The sequence below is a fragment of the Seriola lalandi genome, unplaced genomic scaffold (assembly GCF_002814215.2).
Source record: "Seriola lalandi dorsalis isolate HSWRI2012SDOR001 ecotype SW California unplaced genomic scaffold, Sedor1 jcf7180002051200, whole genome shotgun sequence".
Lineage (NCBI taxonomy): Eukaryota > Metazoa > Chordata > Actinopteri > Carangiformes > Carangidae > Seriola > Seriola lalandi.
In genome coordinates this window covers 445,261-469,576 of record NW_019521753.1, presented here as the reverse complement: position 1 = coordinate 469,576, position 24,316 = coordinate 445,261, and the positions used below count along the sequence as shown (strand labels likewise).

Sequence of the window (24,316 nt, the reverse complement as noted above, 5' to 3'; positions counted from 1 at the left end):
GGTCATGTTCTGCTTCTTTAGCAAAGATCTCTGAAAACAAAGCTTCTGTAGATAGTTCGGGGAAGGTGCTGTCAGTGAGTCGGGTACCAACCCTCTAGTCCTTTAAGATGATGAGAATTTGCTGACTTTGTTATTTTTCAGTAAAAACAATTCAAAGTGAGCACTTACTTCTTAACTTTGTTGGTCACACAAAAAAAGATGATTCTGTAGGTGAATTCAATTGTCATCTAATGATACAGCGGTATGAAAATTTGTGATCTTGCTGTTATGTTTAATTTGAACTTGTGAGAGCATGTATAAATTCAACAGTAAAGGTCCGAGAATTGATCCTTGAGGTGCTCCTCATGTCATTTTGGTCTGAAATATGTAGTGACAGATTGCCAACAACATATTCTTGTTCTGGGAATTGAAATGTTTAGGTTTACAAAATCTAATGTTGTCTGGTCTGTTTGTTCTATGCATTACAAATGAGCTTTTGCCACAGTCAGTGGCAGTGACAAGAACAATTTCATTGCTATGCTGTTGTTGAAATTCAGAATATAAGAAGTTACTTGAGGACAAGAAAGTGCAGCAATTTTTTAGCCTTTTGACAGGCATAATGAAAAACTGAACTAAAAAGCACTGTGTTATTCTAATAATATTTCCAAAGACTTTTGCTCACCTCTGATCCAGTACCTGTTTGGATGAGTTTTTCTTTTCACCTCAAGCTAAAAGACAGAAAAACTTAATGTGTATCTGGATTATTTTCATTTAAGAGAAATAATTCATGAGAAAATACTGAAAATTTTACCACATCCCATCACCAATGACTTTATCACTGACTAAGAAAACCCAACGCCTTATTGCACAACACTGACATGATGCCTAATTCACTGAAAATGTAGTTGCTTAATTAAAAGGGAGGGTAAGCAAAGTCACCCCCCCCCCCCCCCCCCCCCCCCCCATCCTCTGTGAAAAAATCTTCTTCTTCCTTATATGGTCTGTTGTCATGGCTGATGGAGTTTACCAATAGTGAGAGGTCACACTTTGCTTTAGTGGCCTTTCAGCATGACATATTGCTGGAATCCTCCACCACTTAAGAAGCCATCTGTGTATGGATTGATTATTTTAGCCCCAGATAATGAGTATCAATTGGGAACCGTATGGAGAAACAGTTGCTTTCTTAAAATCAACACTCTGGCTCTCTGTCTCCCTCTCACAAAATATTGATCAGAGCAATTGAGTCTTTGCAGTTTGTACCCCCTGATCCCTTTGCTTCCATTTGTCAACATCCAGGAAGTGTATTTTGTGTATTTATGCACATATGTTCACGATGGTGGTCAACACTCAGAGAAGATTGTTTTCTTTTCTTTACTGCTTAGTTGACCCTGTGAGTGTACTCACCAATGCCACAGCTGCATGACTGTGAGTAGCAGAGGCTCATACAGCGCTCACTGCACTGCTTTATTAGTATGGCTGAATGCATTTCAACAGAATGAATTAACAGGATGAAACGATTATATATTTTAAACCGTCAGTTCATTCATAACCTTTGTGCATACACTACATTGTGACCTGACAGGATACAAATGAGTATTGAATGCATTGTGATTAAACCTGCAAACTCAAGTGGGATGAAAAAGGGTGACAGTTCAGAAATGGTATCTGGGCAGCAATTGTAAGGCTGCTCGAATGTGAAGAATTGATGCTTTTTCTGTTAAATATAATTGCAAATTAAATCCCTGGAGCTATTTGTAAGTTTTGCTATTGAAAGTTTCAGCCAAAGTTGTGTTTTCAATACAAGAGGTTATAATACATGCTCTGAGCAGCGCTACTTCTTCAGTGCAGACTGCAGTGACTTGGTATCGGAAAGTGACGAGATGGGCTGACTGGGCTGAGGGTAGCGGCTAGCTGGAGAGCAAGCTAACTTCAGTAGAAGAAAAGAAGTGATACAAATATATTAAAAACAAGTGGGTGAGTGAAGGAATGAAGATGGATGTTGAATTTGCAACATTTCTTCTAGACTGGTAAGTAAAGAGCTGTTAATGCTAACGTTGGCTATGTAGCACTTACAAAGAGCTCCTTTAAACTGCCAGACAAAAACACATAATTTGAACACACAAACTTAAATGGGTAAATTATGGAAGCCATTTTTTCACTAGAAACTTAATGAAACTGTCTCAGAGCTTTTTCTCTTTCTTTACCTCATATAATTACCAAACTATATGGTTCTTTCCAGGAGACTTTTAAGAAATTATTAGGGAATAACAGACCAGAAAAATAAAGCGTCACCAATATTTTGTAGACCAAACAAATCCAAATCCACATATTCATCAACAATAGTTGAAGCCCTAAGCCCTCTCCCTTATTCCCTGTGTTATCTTCCGTTCTCTCTCCCTTTTGTAGTTTTTTGTCCCTATTTTGTTTTTCTGTGTGTGTGTGTGTGTGTGTGTGTGTGTGTTTGTGTCCAGCTGGGCGTGGCTATCCGGTTCCCTCTCCTGCCAATCCACCTGAACACCTGCATCTCATCAAGTCTACAAGCAGCTGCAGTATTTAAATCATCCCTCCAGTCTCCGCCAGATCGTTCGGTCACCTATGCAGGACAAATTCTACGGCCGAGTTTCTTGTCAGTTTGATTCTTTGTGCTCGTCTGCATGATCCTAAGCCTGTGTTCGCCTCCACCTCAGGTTCACTGCTCCTGCCTGCTTCCATTACCTGTCACGTCCAGCTCTGTCCTCGTTTCCTGCTCCTCGTTTGGATCATCGTTTCACCGCCTGCGCCGCTCTGCCACAAGCTCCATTGCCTGCTCAGCTCCAGCTTACCTGTTCAACTTACCTGCTCCGCTCCTCCAGTCACAACTCCATCCATCTGCCAAACTCCAGCAAGAGACTCTGGTTGCATCAGCTAAACATATTCAGTTTACAATGAATCCTCTGTGAAACTGCTAACTGTCTCCTGCTTAACGATGTGTCTTATTCTTCTTCTCTTTTCTTCCTTGACCACTTCTCTTTCATACGCCTTAGAACGGCTAGTAGTAAACCTCAGTGTCGCAGTGTTTACTGATGCAGAGACTGACCATAAAGATAGATGTAGTAGGTTACAACTCTAACGTGTTGATCCAGGAGGGAACACATTTGATAAAATTCAGGAGTGTTAACAATATATCAAGAACACAATTGGGTGTTTTGATGAGCATGATATGCCACTGGTTATACAGCCTTGAGAAGCAAATCATTTGAGTTCCATTGAAATTAAACAGGGGCAAATGTAGCTTATTTTATACATATCAATGTAAAACTAGTTCAGATAGACAGCAAAATATCAAGTAACAGTAACTGGAAACAGCTTAGGTGGATCTTCATTTTTACTCAAATCATTCGGATGTCATGATTTTCATTCAATAATGTGCTTTTGCAGCAATGGACCATTTTTGAGAACAAATCTTTAAGCAAGCTGTAAATCATGCAAAGCGTGGAAGCACTGTTTAAATGAGATCTGGCAGTATTGCTGGCTGCGAGAGAAGAGGAAGGCAGAAATTCTTTCTCCTGCAGTGAGTCTACAGCGTCTTGAGAATGGTTTACAAGATTAATACTTGGATACCTGCTATCAGGAAGATAACACAGGTTTTATACGTTGCTGCTCTTTTCCAACTTTAATATAAAAACCAATGTTGGCGTACACTGGTGTAAATGTCATTCATTTTGCTCTCCATTGTACAACGTTCTTGACAAAACAGCAGGCACAGTGCATAGCAGGGCATGGAGAAGTTTCTCCTCTTAGAATGACAGACAGGAAGGGGATACAGTCAGTGTCGCTGACCTGACAACTCTGGCTGAGATGAAATTATGAACTCTCACAAAGAGGAAAATGCACTTGACAGTTGAAAAAAAAAATGCACTTGTTGTATTGGGTTTCTACATCTCAGGGAAACCAGTAGTGATTTGATTGCTCCCCAGCTTTGGTGCTATAAAAAAAAGTCACAATCAATACTCCAGACATCATATTGATTCAAATCAGGAACTCATTACACATTTACAAGCCGCTGTAGAAAATACAGCTCGGTTCAAGTCATTGACTGTATTGTTGTTTTGTTTACAGTCATATCTGCACAGTCCATGTCATTTATAGCGACCTGATTGCTTGCACAATTCTGTAAAACTCATGATATCTGACCTTCTTAATCATCAGCAGTATTTCCATTCAAATCAGTTCAATTCAATACAATTCAAACAGCTCATTAACGACAGTAATTGCTTTAACTCAGCAGATTAGATATGGTACACCTCGTATCTGCAGTGAGGTTGAGCGGCTGTTGTTAACACAGATAAGAAGCATGACATGGCGAGAGGCTGACAGGATTGGCTGTCATGCCAACTCAAATCACAGGGCATATAAGTGTGTTTGAATTGGCTCGGCGGAGGCTGCTTGTTACACTCCTCGCATGTGACAGTCATGTCTGCAGCATGACGTGGGAGGGAGACTGTTGGAAGGCTCCACACACACCCCCGCACACACACACACACACACACACACACACACACACCTCAGCCCTGGCAGTTGTCTGATTTGTTATCCCTGCCATACGTCCACCAAAAAACTGGGAACAGTCATGAAAATGTGAAATACATGCAACTGTTGGAAGTACAGCGATATTCTTACATTATGTTCCGCAATCAATGCCAGGCCAGCAGCTCTTCCAAAACCATCTCAATACCAGAAAGTGGCGAATGAGTTGGTACCCCTGCCAAAGCTGTGCAGTTCTTTATATTTGTTGTCGTGATAACAGAAAATGTGCAGGAAGTGAAATATAAGAGAAAAGTAGAAAAATGGCCAAAAAGGCCTGTTTTGCTGGATTGGATGATTTTAAAAAGTTCCTGGATCCTCACCTAAAAAACGAATCATTTCCATTTCCATGGACCATGTCTTAGAAATTTAAGATTAAGATCAAGATCAAGTTTAAAATGAAGATTAGAATCAAGATTAAGATTAATTTCTATTTTCCTGGGGGAAATTTGTCTTGGACATACACTGCAGCTGCTGTAGAAAAAAAAACAAAAACGCAATACATAGCACATGCACATATGTCATCCATGTATGCACACACTTGGATTGCCACTGAAAAACCATTGTACATTCCCTTCATATCTTCATTCAGAATATATAAGTACAGTGTGACTTTAATATGAATAAATAATGAAAAAAGCAAACAGCTGATATAGCGTTGGCTAGCTTGTTGTGCAAGACTTTGATGTACAAAAGGAGTTCTTATGAACTGTAAGATATGTGATGAGTAAAATTAATCTATGTCTATCTTGTTGTTTCAAGCTTCGATGGACAAGGGAACAAAGGAGTTCTGAAACCCATTCAGCCTACACTTAGGGACTCTAAAGCATCTGTATGAGGTGGGAAAGCTGGTGCTTGTTCCATCAACATTTCTGAGAAACCCTGCTAACTAGTGAAATGACAAACAAATGGGACTGAAAACATAATCTCAGTGGCAGAAGTAATTACACTGAAGGTATAAGAGAGGCAGGAGAGCACATAATCAGTTTGTCAGCCTTAATAAGACTTTGCTCCCGCTGAGAAGAAGTAATCTACTGGAAACTGATTTGACTGATGAACCTCTAAATAAACTGCCGAGCCAGTGAATCCATCACATTATACAGTACATTATCCTGGCGTTATTATGGTGATCACAGAGGTTACAGTACAGACCCTGTCTGTCATAATTCTGGCACTTTAGAGATGATATTACACTGTATATTATTTATGATATGGCACCAGGTAGTGCTGAAATTAAGCTGGTTACAATGAGCTTTGTAAGTTATTTCTTTGCCAGAGCGAATTCCAAAATCAATTCATTTAAACACGACATTTGTGAGGCACAATTTGACACAGAATGCAAAATAGTTTTACAACTTAATGTATTTCATTGGCTTACTACACAGCACTTTAACATCCTTCCTGTGACATTCAGTCAAAAGTGACGATAATACTTACATAAATTTTCCTCCATATTCAAAACCATAGCCAGTGTCTGAGTGGTGTTTTAAGACAACATCCACATTCATACAACAGAGACTGCAACACACTGATGTTTGACCTCAATGAGATAAAAGACAGACTTGAAGAGTTTGGATTGATGTCGAGGGCCAGATGACATTGTTATGTTCAGAATAGCATCATGGTAATTGTTATTCCCCTTTCCCCTTTATTACTTAGAGGATTTAAAAAAAAAAAACTCATATTGTTTATTGTGGCTATGATGGGAATCTGCTAATCATGATCATTTAAACCCTTAAATGTAGGGCACACTGACAGAGGTTTCACAAATTAAAAGATAGCTGAATGTGCAGCGTAACATGATAAACATGCAGTAAAGGGACCATCTGCCCATATGGCTGGGAATTACATTACAGCTCCAGCTCTACAATGGTGATTGAGTGAGAGAGAGCAATAGAAAGATACAGTGTGCATGACAGGTTAATGTCCCCTGTGGTCAATAGGTTTTTTACAGCATGATCCACTGTAGGAAGAGCTGTTCTCTCCTATGTAAAACTTTAAATTGTTTCAGTTATTTTTCTTGACAAACGACAGATGTAATACATTTGCTGGCCCTCTTTGGAAAGCCCTACATTGATTCCTGACATGACTTTTCTGCTGCTGCGTACTGAGAGTTTAGTGTTTTCTATAAAGAAGTAGAGAAAGGCCTGTTTGTTGTGTGTGGATGCACGCTCTTGGAGGACAAGGAGATTCTAATGAATGAGACTCATTATAACGAAAGTGTCATGTGGCAAATCGTGACAATTGTTTTGCACAGGGAACAGTTGCCCCTGTCCTGGCAGTGTTACACAGGACGGCCATCTGCAGCCCACATGTCAGAGAGCGGCAGCCAACATGGTGGCAGATAATTGGTGAGGGACGAGAGCTGGAGCAGGAGCCTGGGTCTAAACCTACTGAAATCAATTTGCATGACTTGGACAAACAGAACAGTCATAACACATCGGTGTACGTGTGCGCACACCCACACCTACAATTTACATATCCGCCATGTATACTTCAGTAAACGGGAGAACCCTTCAGATGGATTCACTCACTGTGAAGGTCTCTGAGTTATTCATGGCCTGAGGGGGCCCATCATTCTTATACATTTCACTGCACCATTTGCTTCCATTTAACATCACTCATGTGAGGTAATGACAAAAGTCAATATGTAAAAAGAGGCGAGGACGCACTGCTGTGGCAGGACTGTTGACTCGCACAATCTTTATGCACATTTGCAGTATAGTACTGTGTACAATTCTTTTTGCATTAAGTAGGCATTTGCATGAAACACTTATTTTGGGCTAGGTCAGAATAACAAACCATAAAGATAAACAACTGATTTCGTGTGTCATTTTGAAATGGATTTATGTCTATTTATGTTGGAGGTGATACTTCTGGATGCTATAAAGGTCAATGTGTTGGTTGACATTTTTCAAACACAACACATTTGTTTTTGAGGGAATATTCTCCTGTATTGTATCGTGCAGTGACAGCATTGTCCCAGAAAATGCAGACACAAACACATTCAGACACTCAGACACATACACGCACACATACACGCACACACACACACACACACACACACACACACACACACACACACACACACACACACACACACACACGACACCAAGAGCTATCACATACTGAATGACAGACAATCTGTCAAAACTTGCATACGTCTCATTTGTCTGGGAATTAAAACAGGAAGACAGCTGAGGAATCTCAGACAGCAATCTATTCCTCAGACAATATGCTTCCACCACTTGTATGAGCCAAATGATTATTTACAGCCTGCTGTCAGCACAGAACGTATGAATAAATTCATGTGAGTGCTTTGGACTACACAAGGCGCAAGAATCAACTTGCGTGTCTTCAATGCATGAATTTGAGGTTATTGATTCTCAGATGAGAATCATGTTCAGTATTCTCATCTGCAACTGATACAATTACAAGTGAAAACACATTTAGATTATTTCCTATGTACGCTTGTCTTTATTTCCTATTTTGTTTTTATGCTGCTAATCATCTGTTCTTGAGAATGGTGTTTCTATTACAGTATTTACAAAATCTCTTATTAAACTTCCTACATCTTTTGTGGCTTGTTTCCTTGATAAGATTCGCTAGCTGTTAGTGATGATTAATGTTACCTGTTTGGCAGCATTGCAAGCCTGATGTTGAGGAGACAGACTACACTGTCTGGTCCAGTGCATCTCCAGGAGGCCTTGTGTCAAAGTTGTCAGAACTGGCTTCCAGGGAGTGACGCTGATAGGCAAAACAGTGATCCCAGACAATAACCTTTCATCATCCAACAGCTCAGGGCTGTTGTTTCTTCAAAAGACAAACTAAGGATCAGCTTGCCCATTAAATGATACCTGCAGGCACCAAATACTGGCTGTAGTAGTTGTGTAATAGTTGTGGGTTAAAGGACAGAGCAAATGAAAAAAGAAGAATATTAAATTAGTCCTTCATATTTAATCTCAATTATTGTTATGCTTGGTCTGAATTGTTTTCTTTTCTCTTGCTTGTCATGAATGCATTAAAAGTAAATGGGACACTTCCCCTGAAAACATAATAATAGCATCTCCCCCGTGACGAAGTAGCTCACATTAAGACCTAAATTTTGTTGCAGGCTTCTTCTTATATCTGCATGGAAATACACAAACAGCGTAGTTTAGTGGGGAGGCAAAACCTGTTAACCTGTCTGGGGATTATCGTGTATGACGGTGTCACTAAATTTGGAACAACGATGCAATCTTTTGCGAGGCTGATGACACTGGGTGCATTGTAATAAGGAGATATAGCACCAGCATATTTCCAAATTTGGGCAAATAAAATTAAAATGATCTGCATGAACAGATAACACTCAAGGCGAGACTAAAGATAAACCTGAATGTGTTTTTATATTACATTTTCCTTCAAGGTCATTCCGAGATGTTTCACTCTAATAGCTCGTTCGCTATACTTTAGTATTATTTTCTGTTCATGCTGCAGCAACTATGTACATTTTTGAAAGTCGGCCAAAACTCTTCTTGTGTGATGTTTACTCTATCACAGCCAGCAGCCATTAGATAGAATACTTTTGAAGCACACAGAGAAAGAAACTTATTTTTCACATAGTGGATTAAAATCAATGCTTCGCCGTGACTTCTGGATGCATTAATCATATACCGGTAGCACATCAGAGTTTATTCAAGGGCAACTATTAACTCTACATTTATCAGCTGTTACAGGATCTGTGACTGTCCAGATACATTTGTTAAAGTGCAGGTCCTGCACCCATACAGGCTTTAAGGAAAAACTCTGCATGTATTGCATGTAAACATTATTCATGTATAATTCTGAGCTTTTTTTTCTGTAAGCAGATATCTCGGTTTCACTCTGCAACACAATGCTATTTTTATCATGGCAATATCATGTTTTTAAGTGGCACCCTTAGTCGTCTTTATAAAGATGTGCTTTGGGCACCAGTGGATGTCTGGTCCAGCACATCAGTGTGGTCAGAAACTGCCCTTTTCTCACATGTTCTACCTTGAAATATAAATACAACACAACATATGGCATGGGATCATATATTTCTTTTTACTTAAGTAGACTAGCTTTACCTGCTAGCATATTAGCATATGAGCTCTCAGCTGGGTGTAACCACCTATCGTGTTTGTGAAAAAGAAGAATGGTGATGTTCGATTGTGTGTGGATTACAGGAAGTTGAACATGCAAACAATCAAAGATGCTTATGCACTTCCAAATCTCGAGGAATCATTTTCTGCACTTACCGGATCTCAGTGGTTTTCAGTTATGGATCTGAAGTCAGGTTATTATCAGATCGAGATGGAAGAGAGTGACAAGGCAAAAACAGCTTTCGTGTGCCCATTGGGTTTTTGGGAATGGAACCGTATGCCGCAAGGGATAACAAATGCGCCAAGCACTTTCCAACGTTTGATGGAAAAATGTATGGGAGACATACATCACCGAGAGGTGCTTGTTTTCCTTAACGACCTGATCGTCTTTTCCAAAACCTTAGAGGAACATGAAGCTCGACTGACAAATGTTCTGAACTGCTTGAGAGAAAATGGCCTGAAACTATCACCAGAAAAGTGCAGTTTCTTCCAGACATCAGTGCGGTATCTCGGACACATCGTGTCTCGAAGTGGAGTGGAAACCGATCCTAAAAAGATTGAAGCACTCAAGACCTGGCCGAGAACCCAAACTCTAAAGGAGCTAAAATCCTTTCTCGGGTTCTCGGGTTACTACAGGAGATTTGTACAAGGTTACTCAAAAATTGTTAAGCCTTTAACTGATCTCACTGCAGGCTACCCACCAACCCGGAAAATGACCAAAGTAACTAAAGTAGATGGCAAGTACTTCAACCCCAAGGAGCCATTTGGAGAAAGATGGATGCCAGCTTGTCAAAAAGCTTTTGAGGAAGTAATTGGGAAACTAACATCATCCCAAGTCCTAAGGTATGCAGACCCCAAGTTACCCTATACTCTCCATACAGATGCTAGCACGACCGGACTTGGTGCAGCATTGTACCAGGAACAGGACAGAGTCGTGTTATTGCTTACGCAAGTAGAGGTCTATCACGATGTGAGGCTCGATATCCAGCCCACAAGTTGGAATTTTTAGCCTTAAAATGGGCTATAACTGAAAAGTTCCATGACTACTTGTATGGCAACACCTTCAAAGTGGTAACCGACAACAATCCACTTAGGTACATACTAACCACTGCCAAGCTAGATGCCACCAGCTACCGTTGGTTAGCTGCCCTGTCCACCTTTTCATTTGACATCAAATATCGTGCTGGAAAACAAAACCAGGACGCGGATGGTCTGCCCAGGAGACCACATGGGGAGTTGACCAATGACAGCTGTTCTCAAGAGGAAAGTTTAAGGATCCATGAGTTTACCTCCCATCACTTGGCTCCTGTGGATGTTGTCAAGGCAACCTGTCACCTCAACAGACTCTGATAAATCAGGCTTCAGTCCGATTTGGACTTAAACTTGACTTTGAGCGAAACAACATTGACTTTGATCATCAGACATTGACCAGAAATTGAAGAGTGACTAAGTCACACATAAGGACAATTTATTTTATGTTTAAGGGCCATTTTGTTATTTTCCATATTGGTATAAATTGTGTTGTTCTGCATTCTGGAGAAAAACTAAAGCTGCAGTTAACTAAACTCATGCCTCGTGTGTTTATGGTGATTGTACTCTACTACTTAGCTCCTCCCGAATCTAGAGTATAGCGCACCCAAGAGTGGGTTACATGGGCTTACTTGGATTTGTTCAATGTGCAGTTAGGTTTGAATAAGGGACTCATAAATTACTAAAAAATATGGAAATTAGAGATGTGTGGCTATACTACTACTCTCTACTTCTGTAGGTAGACAATTGCATGATGCATTCCATGACATGAAATCCACTGAATAATACACAGATAACCATGAGCTTACATGACCATAAATTATTATGTAATATATTCCCATTAATCAACATAAAACCATACGTTGTACAAGGGAAGGAATTTAAGTATCTCAGGGTCTTGTTCCTGAGCGAGGGTAGACTGGAGCAGGAGATCGACGAGATCCGGGCGGCATAGGCAGTAAAGCAGTTGCCGTGGTGAAGAACGAGCTGAACCGGAGGCAAAGCTTTCGATTTACCAATCAGTCTATGCTCCAATCCTCACCTATGGTATGAACTTTGAGTAGTGACCAAGAGAATGAAACTGCGGCTACAAGCAACCAACAAGAGTTCCCTCTTTAGGGTGTAGTCTTATTGGCCGCTCAAAGTTAATTTTCAAAATTAGCCACTTTCACCAATTCACACACTCATTTATTCAGCACAGATTCACACACTGATGTTACATCGGGGGCATTTTGGAGTTCAGTATCTTGCCCAAGGACACCTTGACATGCGGACAAGGAAGAGACGAGAATCAAACCACTGACCTTCCAATTTGTGGTCGACCTGCTCTACCTCCTGAGCCCCAGCTGCTGGAGGAGCTCGGACACAGAGGGATCATATATTTCATCTGGCCAGGAAAGGCCTCAGGATCCCCCAGGAGGAGCTGGGAGAGGGATGTCTGGACTACCTTGTTTGGCCTGCTGCCGACCCAACCCCAGATTAGGCAGATGAAAATGGATAAAACTTTCAATATGGCAATAAAGAGTGCGGGCTTACCTTTAATATAAGCACTATGGTGCTCTCTCACACTGAAGTTAGTTCACAAATGTTATAGCATCCCATTTCAGAAACTTTGTAGTGACATTCAAGAAGTGAATGAAAATGAATGGATGCAGATTAAAAACTAACCTTAGGAACACTCTTCTCACATACTGTCTGCCATGACGTAGTGCTGGCCCAGTGTAGAACAGCCCGACTATACATGGTCCACACTGAAAATACAAAGGTCAACATCTAACAGCTTTATGCTGCATATGAATTCCCGAAAAAAAAACTGCTAATACTGCTAAGAGTATATAAAGATTATATAAACAAATGCACTTAAGCTTTTCACCAGCACTTGCCTCATTCTCCCCTTGTTCAATGTTCTGCTGATTATCCATTTAAAAATGTGCAGTAGTTCTGGGCATCTTGGTCCGACCCTCAAGATCTAAGATCTAACAGGAGAGTGTATAACCCTGAATTCAGCCTCTTTGCTTTGGTTACCCTTGTGCTTTATTGCAAATTTTAAAGACTAACGATTATTTTAAGACATTTGTGTTATTAACTGCTGAGCTTGAATATATCCTGAGATCTTAAAACCAGAGACTTGACTCTGAAATAATATGATAATGCAACCTAGCTTCTTTCAGATCTCTTTTTTTTCAAATCACATCCTTTTAGATTTGCTTTCACATATATTATGTCCATCCTCCTTTTATCGTATTCTGACCTCGTTGAGTTGTGGAGAGAAGAGTTTAGTAATTATACACCAAGGGGGGATAAACATTTTTGCTAAGTTATTTGAATTCACAAAGTATAGTATGTGAAAAGTGAGAGACATCAGCACACAGCTGAAGTGTGCAAACAAACTTGTACCCTCATTTGTGAACATGTTGATGAATGAGGCCCGATGAAACATGAGAGCAGTTATCGGATTAGCTGTGACTCACTGCTACTTCCTCATTAAAAGTATATTTGAAAACAACCTCCACAAAATCCACAGAAACAATCCTAATCTGATAACTCTGTAAACCTACAGTTCTTGAGCAAGCAAGAGACTGAACATCAAATCTCCCATTACACACTCAAGCCTTCGTCAGTGGTTATTCCAGACCCTCTTGTCACAGAAGCAGCAGCAGTGCCAAACGTCATATGGTGACTGACTGAGTGCATGCAGTATTGCCCTCAGGTCTGGGATCCCTGACAGTTTAGTTGAAATATGGATATAGTTCAAGAGGGACTGTCCCAGAATCAACTGTGTGATAATACAGGCAGAGACAGAAGGGCACCCTGCTGTAGCGCAGAATGGATTCCCCCACCGACTCATCTGCTAGGTTTGACTAATGATCCACCCTTGGCTGTATCCGTCCGAAAGGCTGCAGCAGGGGAAGTAGACAGCTCCCACGCTCCCATGTGCCTGCACTGTGTGCGTACATCCTTGTGCGGTGAAATGTGGAAACTTAAATTACAAGAACACATGACAAGAACTACAAATGGCTGTGTTCTTTATCCAAAACGTTTAGACTTTGTTTTCTTTCTCCGCTGACGTATCCCATATGTTAGAGGCATGACCAGCAGCAGGGGGGATTCTGTACTTGTCTTGTATGACATCTTCAGGAGATTACTCCAGAGGCTGATAAATTGGCTGTCATAATTTGCCACAGCTCCCATTGTTCAGCACAGTCACAGTTTTCACAACTCAGATAGTGAGATACTACATGCAAAATAATAACTTTTTAAACGGTCCTACAACAAAATAATCCGAATTTAATGATTGGTTATTGAATAATGCAATACCATTTTAATGTTTAATGAATGCATGAAGGCCTAGAGTCTTAAATTGTTTTAAAAAGAGTATTTAAAAAGTATATTTTATTCATACAGTACATAACTGAAAATAACAAGAACTACAAATGCTCTTGCTTTATATGCAACCACAGTCAACTTTACCTGGGACAGCATTAGGTTCACCAGCACATTGGTTAGTCCTCCTAAAAGCCTGATTCTCTCTTGCAAAGTTGAAAGTGATTGTTACATAAGCTAAGGAGCCAAATAAGGTTGTGTTTGAAAGAATTTGATTACATTTTTCTTTTCATACTTCTAATACTTGGACTAACTAGATTCACACTGCAATACAAGAACAATGGTGTTTCTTCATTTCCATGTCTTCTACATTGATCTTCAGCTGTATGCAGCATTAGCAACTGTCTTTCTGCATGATATCATGTATGTAGCCATCAAGAGCATGTTTGAGAATCCTTTAACAAAATCGTGTTAAGTTGTGACAGTTCACATTATTCTCACTTGTACGAATCTCACTGTCACATTACTGATGTTTTTACAGCTCAATTACATAAAGTAACAAATCTATTTAAAAGATGATGATGTAATTATATAAAAATACACCATTATAGTCTACAAAGTCATATGATTGACTTTGTTCATTATAGTTATTACAGCGCACTTCACACACAGTGAAATTTTTTAACATCTTAATTATAATGCCTTGTCTGAACAAACCATAATTTGACCCTGTTTAGCCCCAGTTAAATGCTCCTCTGCACGCTGAAAAGGTTGAGCTCTGAATCTCAGGATGTGGGAGTTCTTATAGACTTTCTCAAAGTGAAAAGTTTACCTATTATTACAGCATCTTTTGAGGTTGACGGGTTATAAGAAAAAACTTGTGCATGTTCAAAAAGCATCAGTCAGGTTTTTGTTAATGAGTCCAGTGCAATAAGTATGGTGCAGCACTTTCTTAAGTTTCTTAACTACACACTTTGACATAACATATTTAAAGCGCAGTGTGTGGGAGTGAGTTGCTGTGAAATTGACTTTGTTATTAGTCCAACTGTGGGTAAATAAAAACTGGAATAAGGCAACATTTGAAAAAGTTCCCCTGGGGATAGAGCTGTCAGACTCACACAGGCTTATGTTTGACTCTCGGATGGTGCATCATTTGACACATTTCACAGAGAACATTTAGACAAGTCCTTAACCTTAGTTTCATTCGTTAGCTCGCCCGAAGCCTGGGCCACTGTGCAATGGGAATTATTTTGAATGAATTACAAATAAGGCAATTTGCAAAACTCGCACCATGAGATGACAAAGCCGAAGACCTTTTAGACTTATTTGTTATTCAAAAAGAGTGATTTAGTTTAAATACATTTTATTAGTGCATATGACAATTTCACAGAGAAAAAAAATGATACATTTTAGTCAGACAAAGTATAATCTTCTTGAAGAAAGGTTTATAATTTGTTGTTATTGACACAGTGTTTGATGAACTGAACTAAATGAAAAGGTGTTATTTATTAGCAACTTGTTTTCCCAAAAATGAAGTGTAAACATACATTAATAGAATAAATGTTGTACATGTAAATGGTAAGAAAGACTTGGATCATTAGTAGTGAATTTCTAAAAATTCGAACCGTGGAAGATATTAAATGCTCTCCTGATAATCTCATTCTTATACATACTGTACTACAATTAACACTCAAAGGACTGCAGAGAAGGAAAGCATTTCTCTGATCGGTTCTCTTTCCATCAGTAGATGTGCCAGTTGGACACCGTTCTTTTGCCTCCAGACAATGTGGATGTGGGAGAGGGAAGAAAACAAACTGGAGAGTGTCAGACAATGAGCAGAAAACAGAAAGAAAGAAATGAGGGATGGCAGGATGAGAGATTTGTGACTGAAAGAGTGGACAAATCTAGAAGATGAACCTCCACTCCAAACACTGCAGCTATGGTCCCCCCCCTGTTCCCACCTTGAAGGATTACATTGCACAGATTCTGTCCTGATTTCAAGTCCCTTTTACCAATTTATCCACTTCTCCCCTTGCAGAGTAAATTTACTGTCCCTTTGCGCCCCCTGTGTCTGATGACTCGGTAAGTGGTCTTGAAATTAATTTGAGCACCACAGCTTTCATGGCTCCTGCTCCTCTCTCCTTCCTGCTGGTTTCTCCCGCCGCTTTGGAGGGTTAAATGGTTTGAGAGATTGCTGGCAGTGGCAGTAAAGCATGCTGACAATGGGAGGATGAAACTGTGGGCTCACAGAATGGGGGGGGGGGGGGGGGGGGGGCTGCTAATGTTGCTTTGATGCAGGCATCTGACAAAAAGCAGCTCAGATATGGTTCTAACCTCCCGACATGATCAAATCCGGGAGAAATAAAGCAATCACATGTCACATGTATGAAACGGCTTTACCTACTGGAAAAACATCTGGCAGTACTTTTGTATTCATGATAAGATAATACATAAATAAATAATGCATAATGGATTGTAATATCATTTTAAGTAGGATTTACAGTGTATGGATAGATATGATCTTTTTTGGAAAGTCATCAAACTTTGGACACAAATTTAAATATTGGGGATAGAATAGCATCTTGATGTGTTCTACAAACACAATCAAAAACTCACCCATACATAAAGGTATATAAAAACGTACACACATATACACATCCTGGATGAGAGCAAAATCTTTTAGCAGGGAAATCAGGTTTTTTCCTGTCAGAATGAAAGAGACTGATACGTTGAGTAAGCCTTTTCTCTTAATGCGATGTTTGTCATTGTTTAGACTGAGCCTACACTGATGTGTAATGTGCAAGGAAACTGGCCAAACATTCTCAAAGGCTCACAGTTGGTGCACAGCCTTGGTCAACATCAACAAATTTCACTTGGCTTCTACATGTACCCCACTAGGCCTTGATTGATGCATTTGAGCCGATATAATACATGCATTGCAAACAAAGAAAGCACAAAATGTGCCAGGCAGGAAGCAGAATGGGGCTGTTGTGTTGATTTTATAATCCTAAACAAATGTTACTGGAGATCAAAATTCTCATTTGTTGAATTTTATGCTGCAGTAAATTTGTGATGGTACATAAAAAGTTAGGAGCTTTTGTTTTGTTTTTCACATGAGTTGCAGTACAAAGACATCAGATTAAGATGTAGTGGAACAAGCCAAACTACTTGGAGACGATTCTACACATGTCTTTACAATACTAATGGATCTTCCCAGCACTGCAGAGGCTTCTGTGGTATTATGTGTGTTTATGAGAATGTCTCACTCTGAAGCATCTGGATGTACAGGGAGAACATGTAAACACCACAAAAGAATGGCTGGGGTCAAACCAGGCGCTAGTTACACACAGTCTATATTGTGCCACTGCAGTAATTCTATTGCTGCTACTAATTTTGACTACTAATATAGTACAATGATTAGCTAAACTGACATTATGTCATCTAATATTGCAACTTCTGCTGTAAAAAGTAACAATAATTGCCATCAAAACAATAAACTTTATAAACTGTATATAGCTTTAAAAAACAACTAATGTAGCCTAACAGATATATATATATTATATATATATATATATATATATATATATATATATATATATATATTACAACATCATTCAGTGGAAGTGCTACTGACTCACACAGTCTTAAACAGAAACGTTTGATTGTGAAAAAGACTTTTCACACTTGACTTGACAAGTACTAACATATTGTTTTTCAAATATTCTGTATGAATCTTTAACTGCATTAGTTGGGACATGGATCTAGAGAAAGTGAGAAAGTGTTTCTTCCTCTGACTCTGTATCGTAACGAATCACTCCATTATTTCCAAGTGAAGGACTGTTCAGACTGTGGAAACTGTGGAATATATGACTGATGAGACTATATCTGGTATCTGACTGTTGTAAGACATCTGCAAAATGATGACCAGTATAGGCTGGAATAGAAAAGTATTTATTAGATACTTGACCTTTATCATGAGAGAGGGAGCTCAAAGAAAATTAAAGAAGAAAAGGGTGCTTTGTTAAACATCAGCTGTCCTTAAAATGCAAATAGTGCAAATACAGTGTTTGTCCCTGAAATCAAAATGTTGTTCCTCTTAAGGTTTTAAAAACATTGAAGATAATTTCATTGATTTTGAATCAACGCTGAAGGATCTTTCACAACATAGTCCAGTGGGACTGCTACTGACTTACACAGTCACACTCATGGAAACGCATCATTGTGAAAAATACTTTTCACAATCGTATTAAAAATATCTCTCGGTGTGATTTCTCTGGAAAAATGATCTGATTACAGAAATGAAAGTGAAAAAACAAAAAAGATCCACGGAGCCAGGAAACATATCACTCTGTGCCGCTTATATTACTGACATCATCTATTTGCATTTGCAGTTTTGAGTGTTGTTGCTGTTGCTGTGGATAAAATTCGACATTGTCTAAAACACCTTTCCTAGACTAACAGCCTCCAACATTTCAGTTTATCAACCATCAGAGCAACACCGAGGAAAAAAACTGAATAAATTAAGGTCTGATCACGTTCTGAAGCATTCCATCCTCAGTTAATGAGCTGGTGGGGTTTTTGGAATCTTTGAGGTATTTGGGTTGAGTTTGCAAAATTTAGTCTCAATCTGTTCCTTCAACCACAGCTCGCCATGTTGTTGTGCATGTTTAGAACCCCGGTGATGGTGATGTGAAAGTTCAGATATTTGTGCATCTGTGCATATGTAGAGGGCAGGGTGGGGTGAAAAACTGTTGAAATTGGAAACATCAGCTTTTTTTTTTTACCAATGATTCATCACTGCTTAATGAGTTCGAGACAGCCAGCAGTTGTGTGTATTTGCAATGTCATCCTCTATGAGGATGAGTAATATAGACATTATAGTTAACCGAAAGTGAGTCCCTCATGACTTAACAGAAGAAGTAATCTGATTGGCTCTTTGCTGAGGGTGTGCAATAAAAGGGATGTGACAAAGGCAGCAGAACAGGTTAAGAGGCAGTTGGCAATTGATATTTGGATATCACACAACGATTTTCTTCTCATTGCCAGAGTATTGCAGTAGAGTACAGGGCAGAAAATATGGAGACTATCAACAGAGAAACACTTCAGGCAGACTTTGATGCATTTGATATTTCTGAGGAGTTTGGATTTCTCCTTGAGGAGCCACTGGTAAGTTCTTTTCTCATAACCATAGAAATTTTCTGTCTGTATAGTCTTTGCCGAATGTCATTGGTTTTTGACAAAAATTGAAAATTGGACCTGATGTCTTTAAATGCTTTTTCTGGAACCGCAAAGCAGAACACAACAGGTGGAGTGAACAATGTTGGTGGATGCTCAGGGAAACAAGAGAGCTCAGATTAGCAGGTTCATCCCTTGAGGCTAAGTCATCCTTTAAGTTCTCATTCAAACCTTTCAGAAACACTCCCAGCAGAACTCCCTCATCCCAATTGGTGTTTACTGCCTGCGTCCAGAAATCTACCAAATAATCTGCCACTTTCCTGCTGCCCTGTGGGACACTCAATAAACAATTAGCAGCATTTCCAGAATGACTATAGGGTAATCAAAAACTGATTTCAACTTTAAACCCCTCAAATTATACTGTTGTTAATGGTCAGTGGGAATTTCACTGCCAATGCCAAAGCCCTCCCTCTTACTAAACCCCAATAAATATTTTACCTTTGAGTGAGCGGACGTTGCTGGAACAGTATATTACATTGCAATAGGAACACACGAGGGTGGGGAAAAACAACAGGAAAAAAGGTCAAGCGAGGCCTAATCCTAACAGTACCCACCCTCTAAAGGGAACCTCCTGGTTTGTCTCGATGGGCCTGATGGAACTCTCTGAACATCTCAGAGTCAAGGATGGATGAGCGAGGCACCCAGGGCCGCTCTTCAGGACCATAACCTTCCCAATCGACAAAATACACACAAAGGACTGGAGTGTACAGGTTTTAACTGGTAGACATGGAAAGCAGTTCGTTGTTTTATAAGATTTATATCAAAAGAATCAAACATTGGCATCAGACACAGCCTACTTCTCTATTTATACAGTGATTTCCCATTGGCACATCCCTGCTTGGCTAATTTTCTCAGTTTTCTACTGCTTCCTCTTTTAAATTGCTTTCTCTTTCTAGCACCAGTCATTCCCTGACATGCAGGTCAGGCACCATGGCAAACACGAGCTGATGATGTTACTGATTACATTCTACATGAAAAGAAAAAAAAAACAAAAACAATCAAAACTCAATGAGTAAGTCATTTTATTCCTATTATCGTCTAGACTAACCTTCCAGACAATTATCGGGTGTGGATGGACCTGGCAAATAATCTCACACATCTGATCAAGTCACGTAAACTACGGGATCTGGTTCATGAGGTGAGTATGAGCAATGACTTCATAATGCAAATGCTAAGTAAAACAAAAAAGGTGAAAGCCTTGATGGTGTGTGCTGCTCTTGAAAATGGAACTAAAAAGAATGGAAACTTGTACAAAATCTGTCACAATCCAGATGCCGGTCTTGATTCCCAATCTCCTGAGCGATCACAGGGAGCTCAGCCTGGCTCACCTAGCGCTGGGGTTCATCAGCATGGGATATGTATGGCAGGAAGGACAACATGCACCTGCTCAGGTAAAATGCTTCAGAGCAATGGAATGAAGTAGGATTAAAAATGAGTCCACACCTGATGATGTTGCTAGATGAAGAGTCCTGAGGGGGGACATGAATGTTTGAACCAACAGCCATTACCGTCCCTAGAGTCATGCCACTAGCATGCAAAAAACCTTTGAATTGAAATTTTACTATTCTGGTTGTTTTACAGGTTCTCCCAAAAGCCCTGGCCGTGCCCTACTGGCTGGTATCTCGCAGACTAGGACTGCCACCCATCCTCACTTATGCAGATTCAGTTTTAGCCAACTGGAAATTAAGAGATCCCACAGGGTGAGTAATGGTCTCTTGTCGCCTTATTTAATGTCTTGATTTCATATCTGTAGTCCATGCATCCTCCCTTATTATAACAGCAGAGGTGGACAAAGTACACAGCTCTATTACTTGAGTCAAAGTAAAGATACTCCTGGTCAAATATTACTCAGATACAAGTGAAAGCCGATTTTTTTTTTACAGTACTGCAGTACTTGCTTTTAAAAATACTTGAGTATTCAAAAGTGATTTTTTTTTTTTTTATGTCAATGCATTATTCTATTGTTCCACGGTGTATTTACGAACCTGATGACTCTGAAACAACATACTGAATGAAGTGATTTACTTGTAGAACAAGTAGAATAAAAAGTTTGTAGGATATACTACAAAGCCTATTAGCTATAAAAACACAATTGAATCAACAATCAATAAATTGCAGTGTTTTCTGCCTCCACTGATAACACTTCCAACTCTTTTTTTTTCATTTTCATTTTAGGGATATGGAAATTGGGTGAGTAGACAGAGAAGAAAAGTATCTTACTCTGGTTTGAATTTCTCCACTGCACTTTCAGAAGGTTTTCAATGTCTGATACTTCGCTAATATGTTTTCAAAACATCATTTTCAAAAATAGGAATATGGACTTGATATTTTCCTTCCCCGGTGGTGAGAGTTGCAGAGGATTTTTCATTGTGTCATTGTTGGTTGAGATGGCTGCCAGTTCAGGCATAGTGGTAAGTACTGGCTGCTGTTATTCTTCCTCTTTCTTGTTAACTGCACGATGATGTCAGTTTTTTTCCTGTCTTTGATTCATATTTCCCAACCATATACTGTGTGTGTCTCTGTCCCTTGTCATTTATTGGTGGATTTCAAACTGTCATCTCTAACCAGGGGGCCCTGGAGGTGATGCACGCTATGAAAAGCTCTGACGTTGCCGGCATACAGAATGGTCTCGTCAAAGTAACTCAGTCTTTGAAGAAGATGAAGGAAACTTTCAAACTCATGCACAGTAAGTTTAAATTAAACCTATCCCCGTCTGAATTTAATCAATTTACATGCTGTGCCTTTTATGAAAGCAGGGAAATTGGAATAACAGAATTTGTGCTCTTTCCAGATCATGTGGATCCAACTGCGTTTCATGGAACATTGAGAATTTTTGTCTCAGGGTGAGTTTTAGTCCTCTCACAATGTCCTGCATACAGAAGTTATTAATGCTTTTAATATTTATCTCATCTGGTGCAGATTTATCTCACTAGGCATCATAACTCCCTTCTGCTTCTACCCCACTATTGTACTTTTTGCTCTCTCTACACGGTTCAACGGGCTAGCATGGAAAACGGTTGCATGTGTATCTATAAAAAAGAAGGTTCATGCTACATGTATGTGGTTTAAACTGTTTCAGGTGGCGAGACAACCCCATGCTTCCAAATGGGCTGCTGTATGAGGGTGTGAGCACTGAGCCGATGTTCTTATCAGGTGGAAGCGCAGCCCAGAGTTCAGCCATTCAATGCTTTGATGCATTGCTGTCTATCCAGCATGATGATGAGACAGGTAAAGATGCATTTCCTTCAACCTCTGACCCGCTCAGATGCTTCTCATGAATTAATCACTCGGGTTGTGCAGTCAGTTGATTGCTCAGACAGAAAATGTTTCCAGGAAAGGCTGTTATTTATTTATTTTTTTTAAAGGTCTTCTTTCTGTTCTCTTCATTGATCTAAGGAGCCTTCCTGACACGCATGAGAGATTACATGCCTCCTGCCCACTGTCAGCTGATAGAAACTCTCTCTGCCCGTCCATCTCTGCGAGACTTGATCCTCTCCTGCTCCAGCTCTGATCTCTGCCAGGCCTACAACTCCTGTGTCTCAGCGATGGTGGATTTGCGGAGCTACCACCTTTTTGCTGTGCAAAAGTACATCGTCGGACCCGGAAACCGTACCATGGGCTGCCCGCTCAGAGGTGTGGGCACTATGCTGAACGACAAAGGGACCGGTGGATCCAACCTGATGGGCTTCCTCAAGGGTGTTTGTAATACCACAAAAAAAGCACTGATCTCAGATCGTCCATGTGTGCCAAGAGAAAATACAATGTCATTTATGTTATAATTTATGATACGTACAATAGCCAAAACCTACTACACTACACTCTTGAGGTTATGACAGGTTTATATGGAAAAAAATAAGCATAATCAAAATAATTGAAATAATAATTATAATAATCACAAGAATTCAAGTACCTTACCGTATTGTACTGCTTGGGAAATGTTTAGGGTGCTTTTAGTAACCACGACCCTTTAAGGATTGAAGAGCAACTTAACAGCAGCTGGAAATATTGTTTCTGCTGCATGGTTTAACTTCTCATTTCGCTGCAGTGATGTTCAAGTGTAAATCATGTGACATCACGGTGGTTTTGGCTAAACAGATCCCAAACTTTGAATAAATGAGGGAACTAACTTTTCAGCCTGGGTTTAACTTAGGACTCTTGGCATGATAGTTATAGTTATGCATGATAGAAATAAGAAGACTGATGGTAATCCAAAATTATGAGATACTACGTACTATCTCAAAAAGTCAAACCTTTTATGTTTTCTTTTCTTGGCAGGATTGAGCTTTCATATCACACAGCCCTTGGTGTAATCTAATAAACTGCACTTTACTTTAACATAATGCTTTAGACAATCACATTATATGATTGTAAACACTTCTACAGACCATGCTGCATAGAAGGATTATGTTTAGTATTATATCGTATTGACACTGATTTTATTTTTATGCATAAAATAATGTATATCTTCAAAATCCAAATGTGTGTGTACACCTTTGAATTGAATTTTAGATAAATGATGTTAATTGCATTTAGAAAATATTTTAATTGGTATTTATTTAAACATTCAGCAATATAACAATAATGATAATGTTGATAATGTTGCTTTTGACCTGTTTTAAAACTATTTATAAAATGGAAAAATGTACCTGTAATATATATATAACACAAATAATGCCAAAAAATGTAAGAAATATATCTTTCTAAACTGATGTGACTTTGATCAATAAACTCATTTTAGAAATTTGATTGAAAATGAAAACTCTTATGGAGACTGTTTTTGAGAGTAAGAAGATGACATCAGAGGAGGGAGATGAATGTAGAGAGAGAACTGTGAGCTGTGGAAAAAATGCTGTAGGAATCAAATGATAGAGGACTGGTAAAATAAAAGCAAAAGAGACTCAGCTGAGGAGAATGAAAGCGACAGACACAGTGGGGGCAACCAGGGGAGAGGGATGGATGTGGCATCAGGTCACACAGTTTGATCGACTGCAACCCTCAATCCCCTCCTGGTCTTGACTGGAAGGTTGTGTCTCTTCTTGCTATTGGGGTCTAATCGCATTAAAAGAGAGAAGCAAGAGCTCAAC

General features: G+C 39.5%; 1 protein-coding gene across 1 annotated transcript; it reads left to right on the top strand.

The window, feature by feature from the left end:
* Positions 1-19,011: 19,011 nt before the first annotated feature.
* LOC111649548 (indoleamine 2,3-dioxygenase 2-like) lies at positions 19,012-23,703 on the top strand. The gene is made up of 10 exons (XM_087172015.1): positions 19,012-19,163; positions 20,275-20,370; positions 20,504-20,623; positions 20,814-20,932; positions 21,408-21,422; positions 21,544-21,643; positions 21,801-21,918; positions 22,024-22,075; positions 22,312-22,460; positions 22,629-23,703. Exons 1-10 carry the CDS (start codon positions 19,074-19,076, stop codon positions 23,009-23,011), a joined length of 1,242 nt encoding a protein of 413 aa, XP_087028141.1. The 5' UTR covers positions 19,012-19,073; the 3' UTR covers positions 23,012-23,703.
* The last annotated feature ends 613 nt before the right edge of the window (positions 23,704-24,316 follow it).

Excerpts from the sequence above, each read along its gene's own strand:
- LOC111649548 (XM_087172015.1), top strand. The coding sequence starts at position 19,074 with ATGGAGACTATCAACAGAGAAACACTTCAGGCAGACTTTGATGCATTT. Across the intron at positions 20,371-20,503 it reads TACGGGATCTGGTTCATGAG|ATGCCGGTCTTGATTCCCAA; the intron begins GTGAGTATGAGC and ends GTCACAATCCAG. Across the intron at positions 20,624-20,813 it reads GACAACATGCACCTGCTCAG|GTTCTCCCAAAAGCCCTGGC; the intron begins GTAAAATGCTTC and ends GTTGTTTTACAG.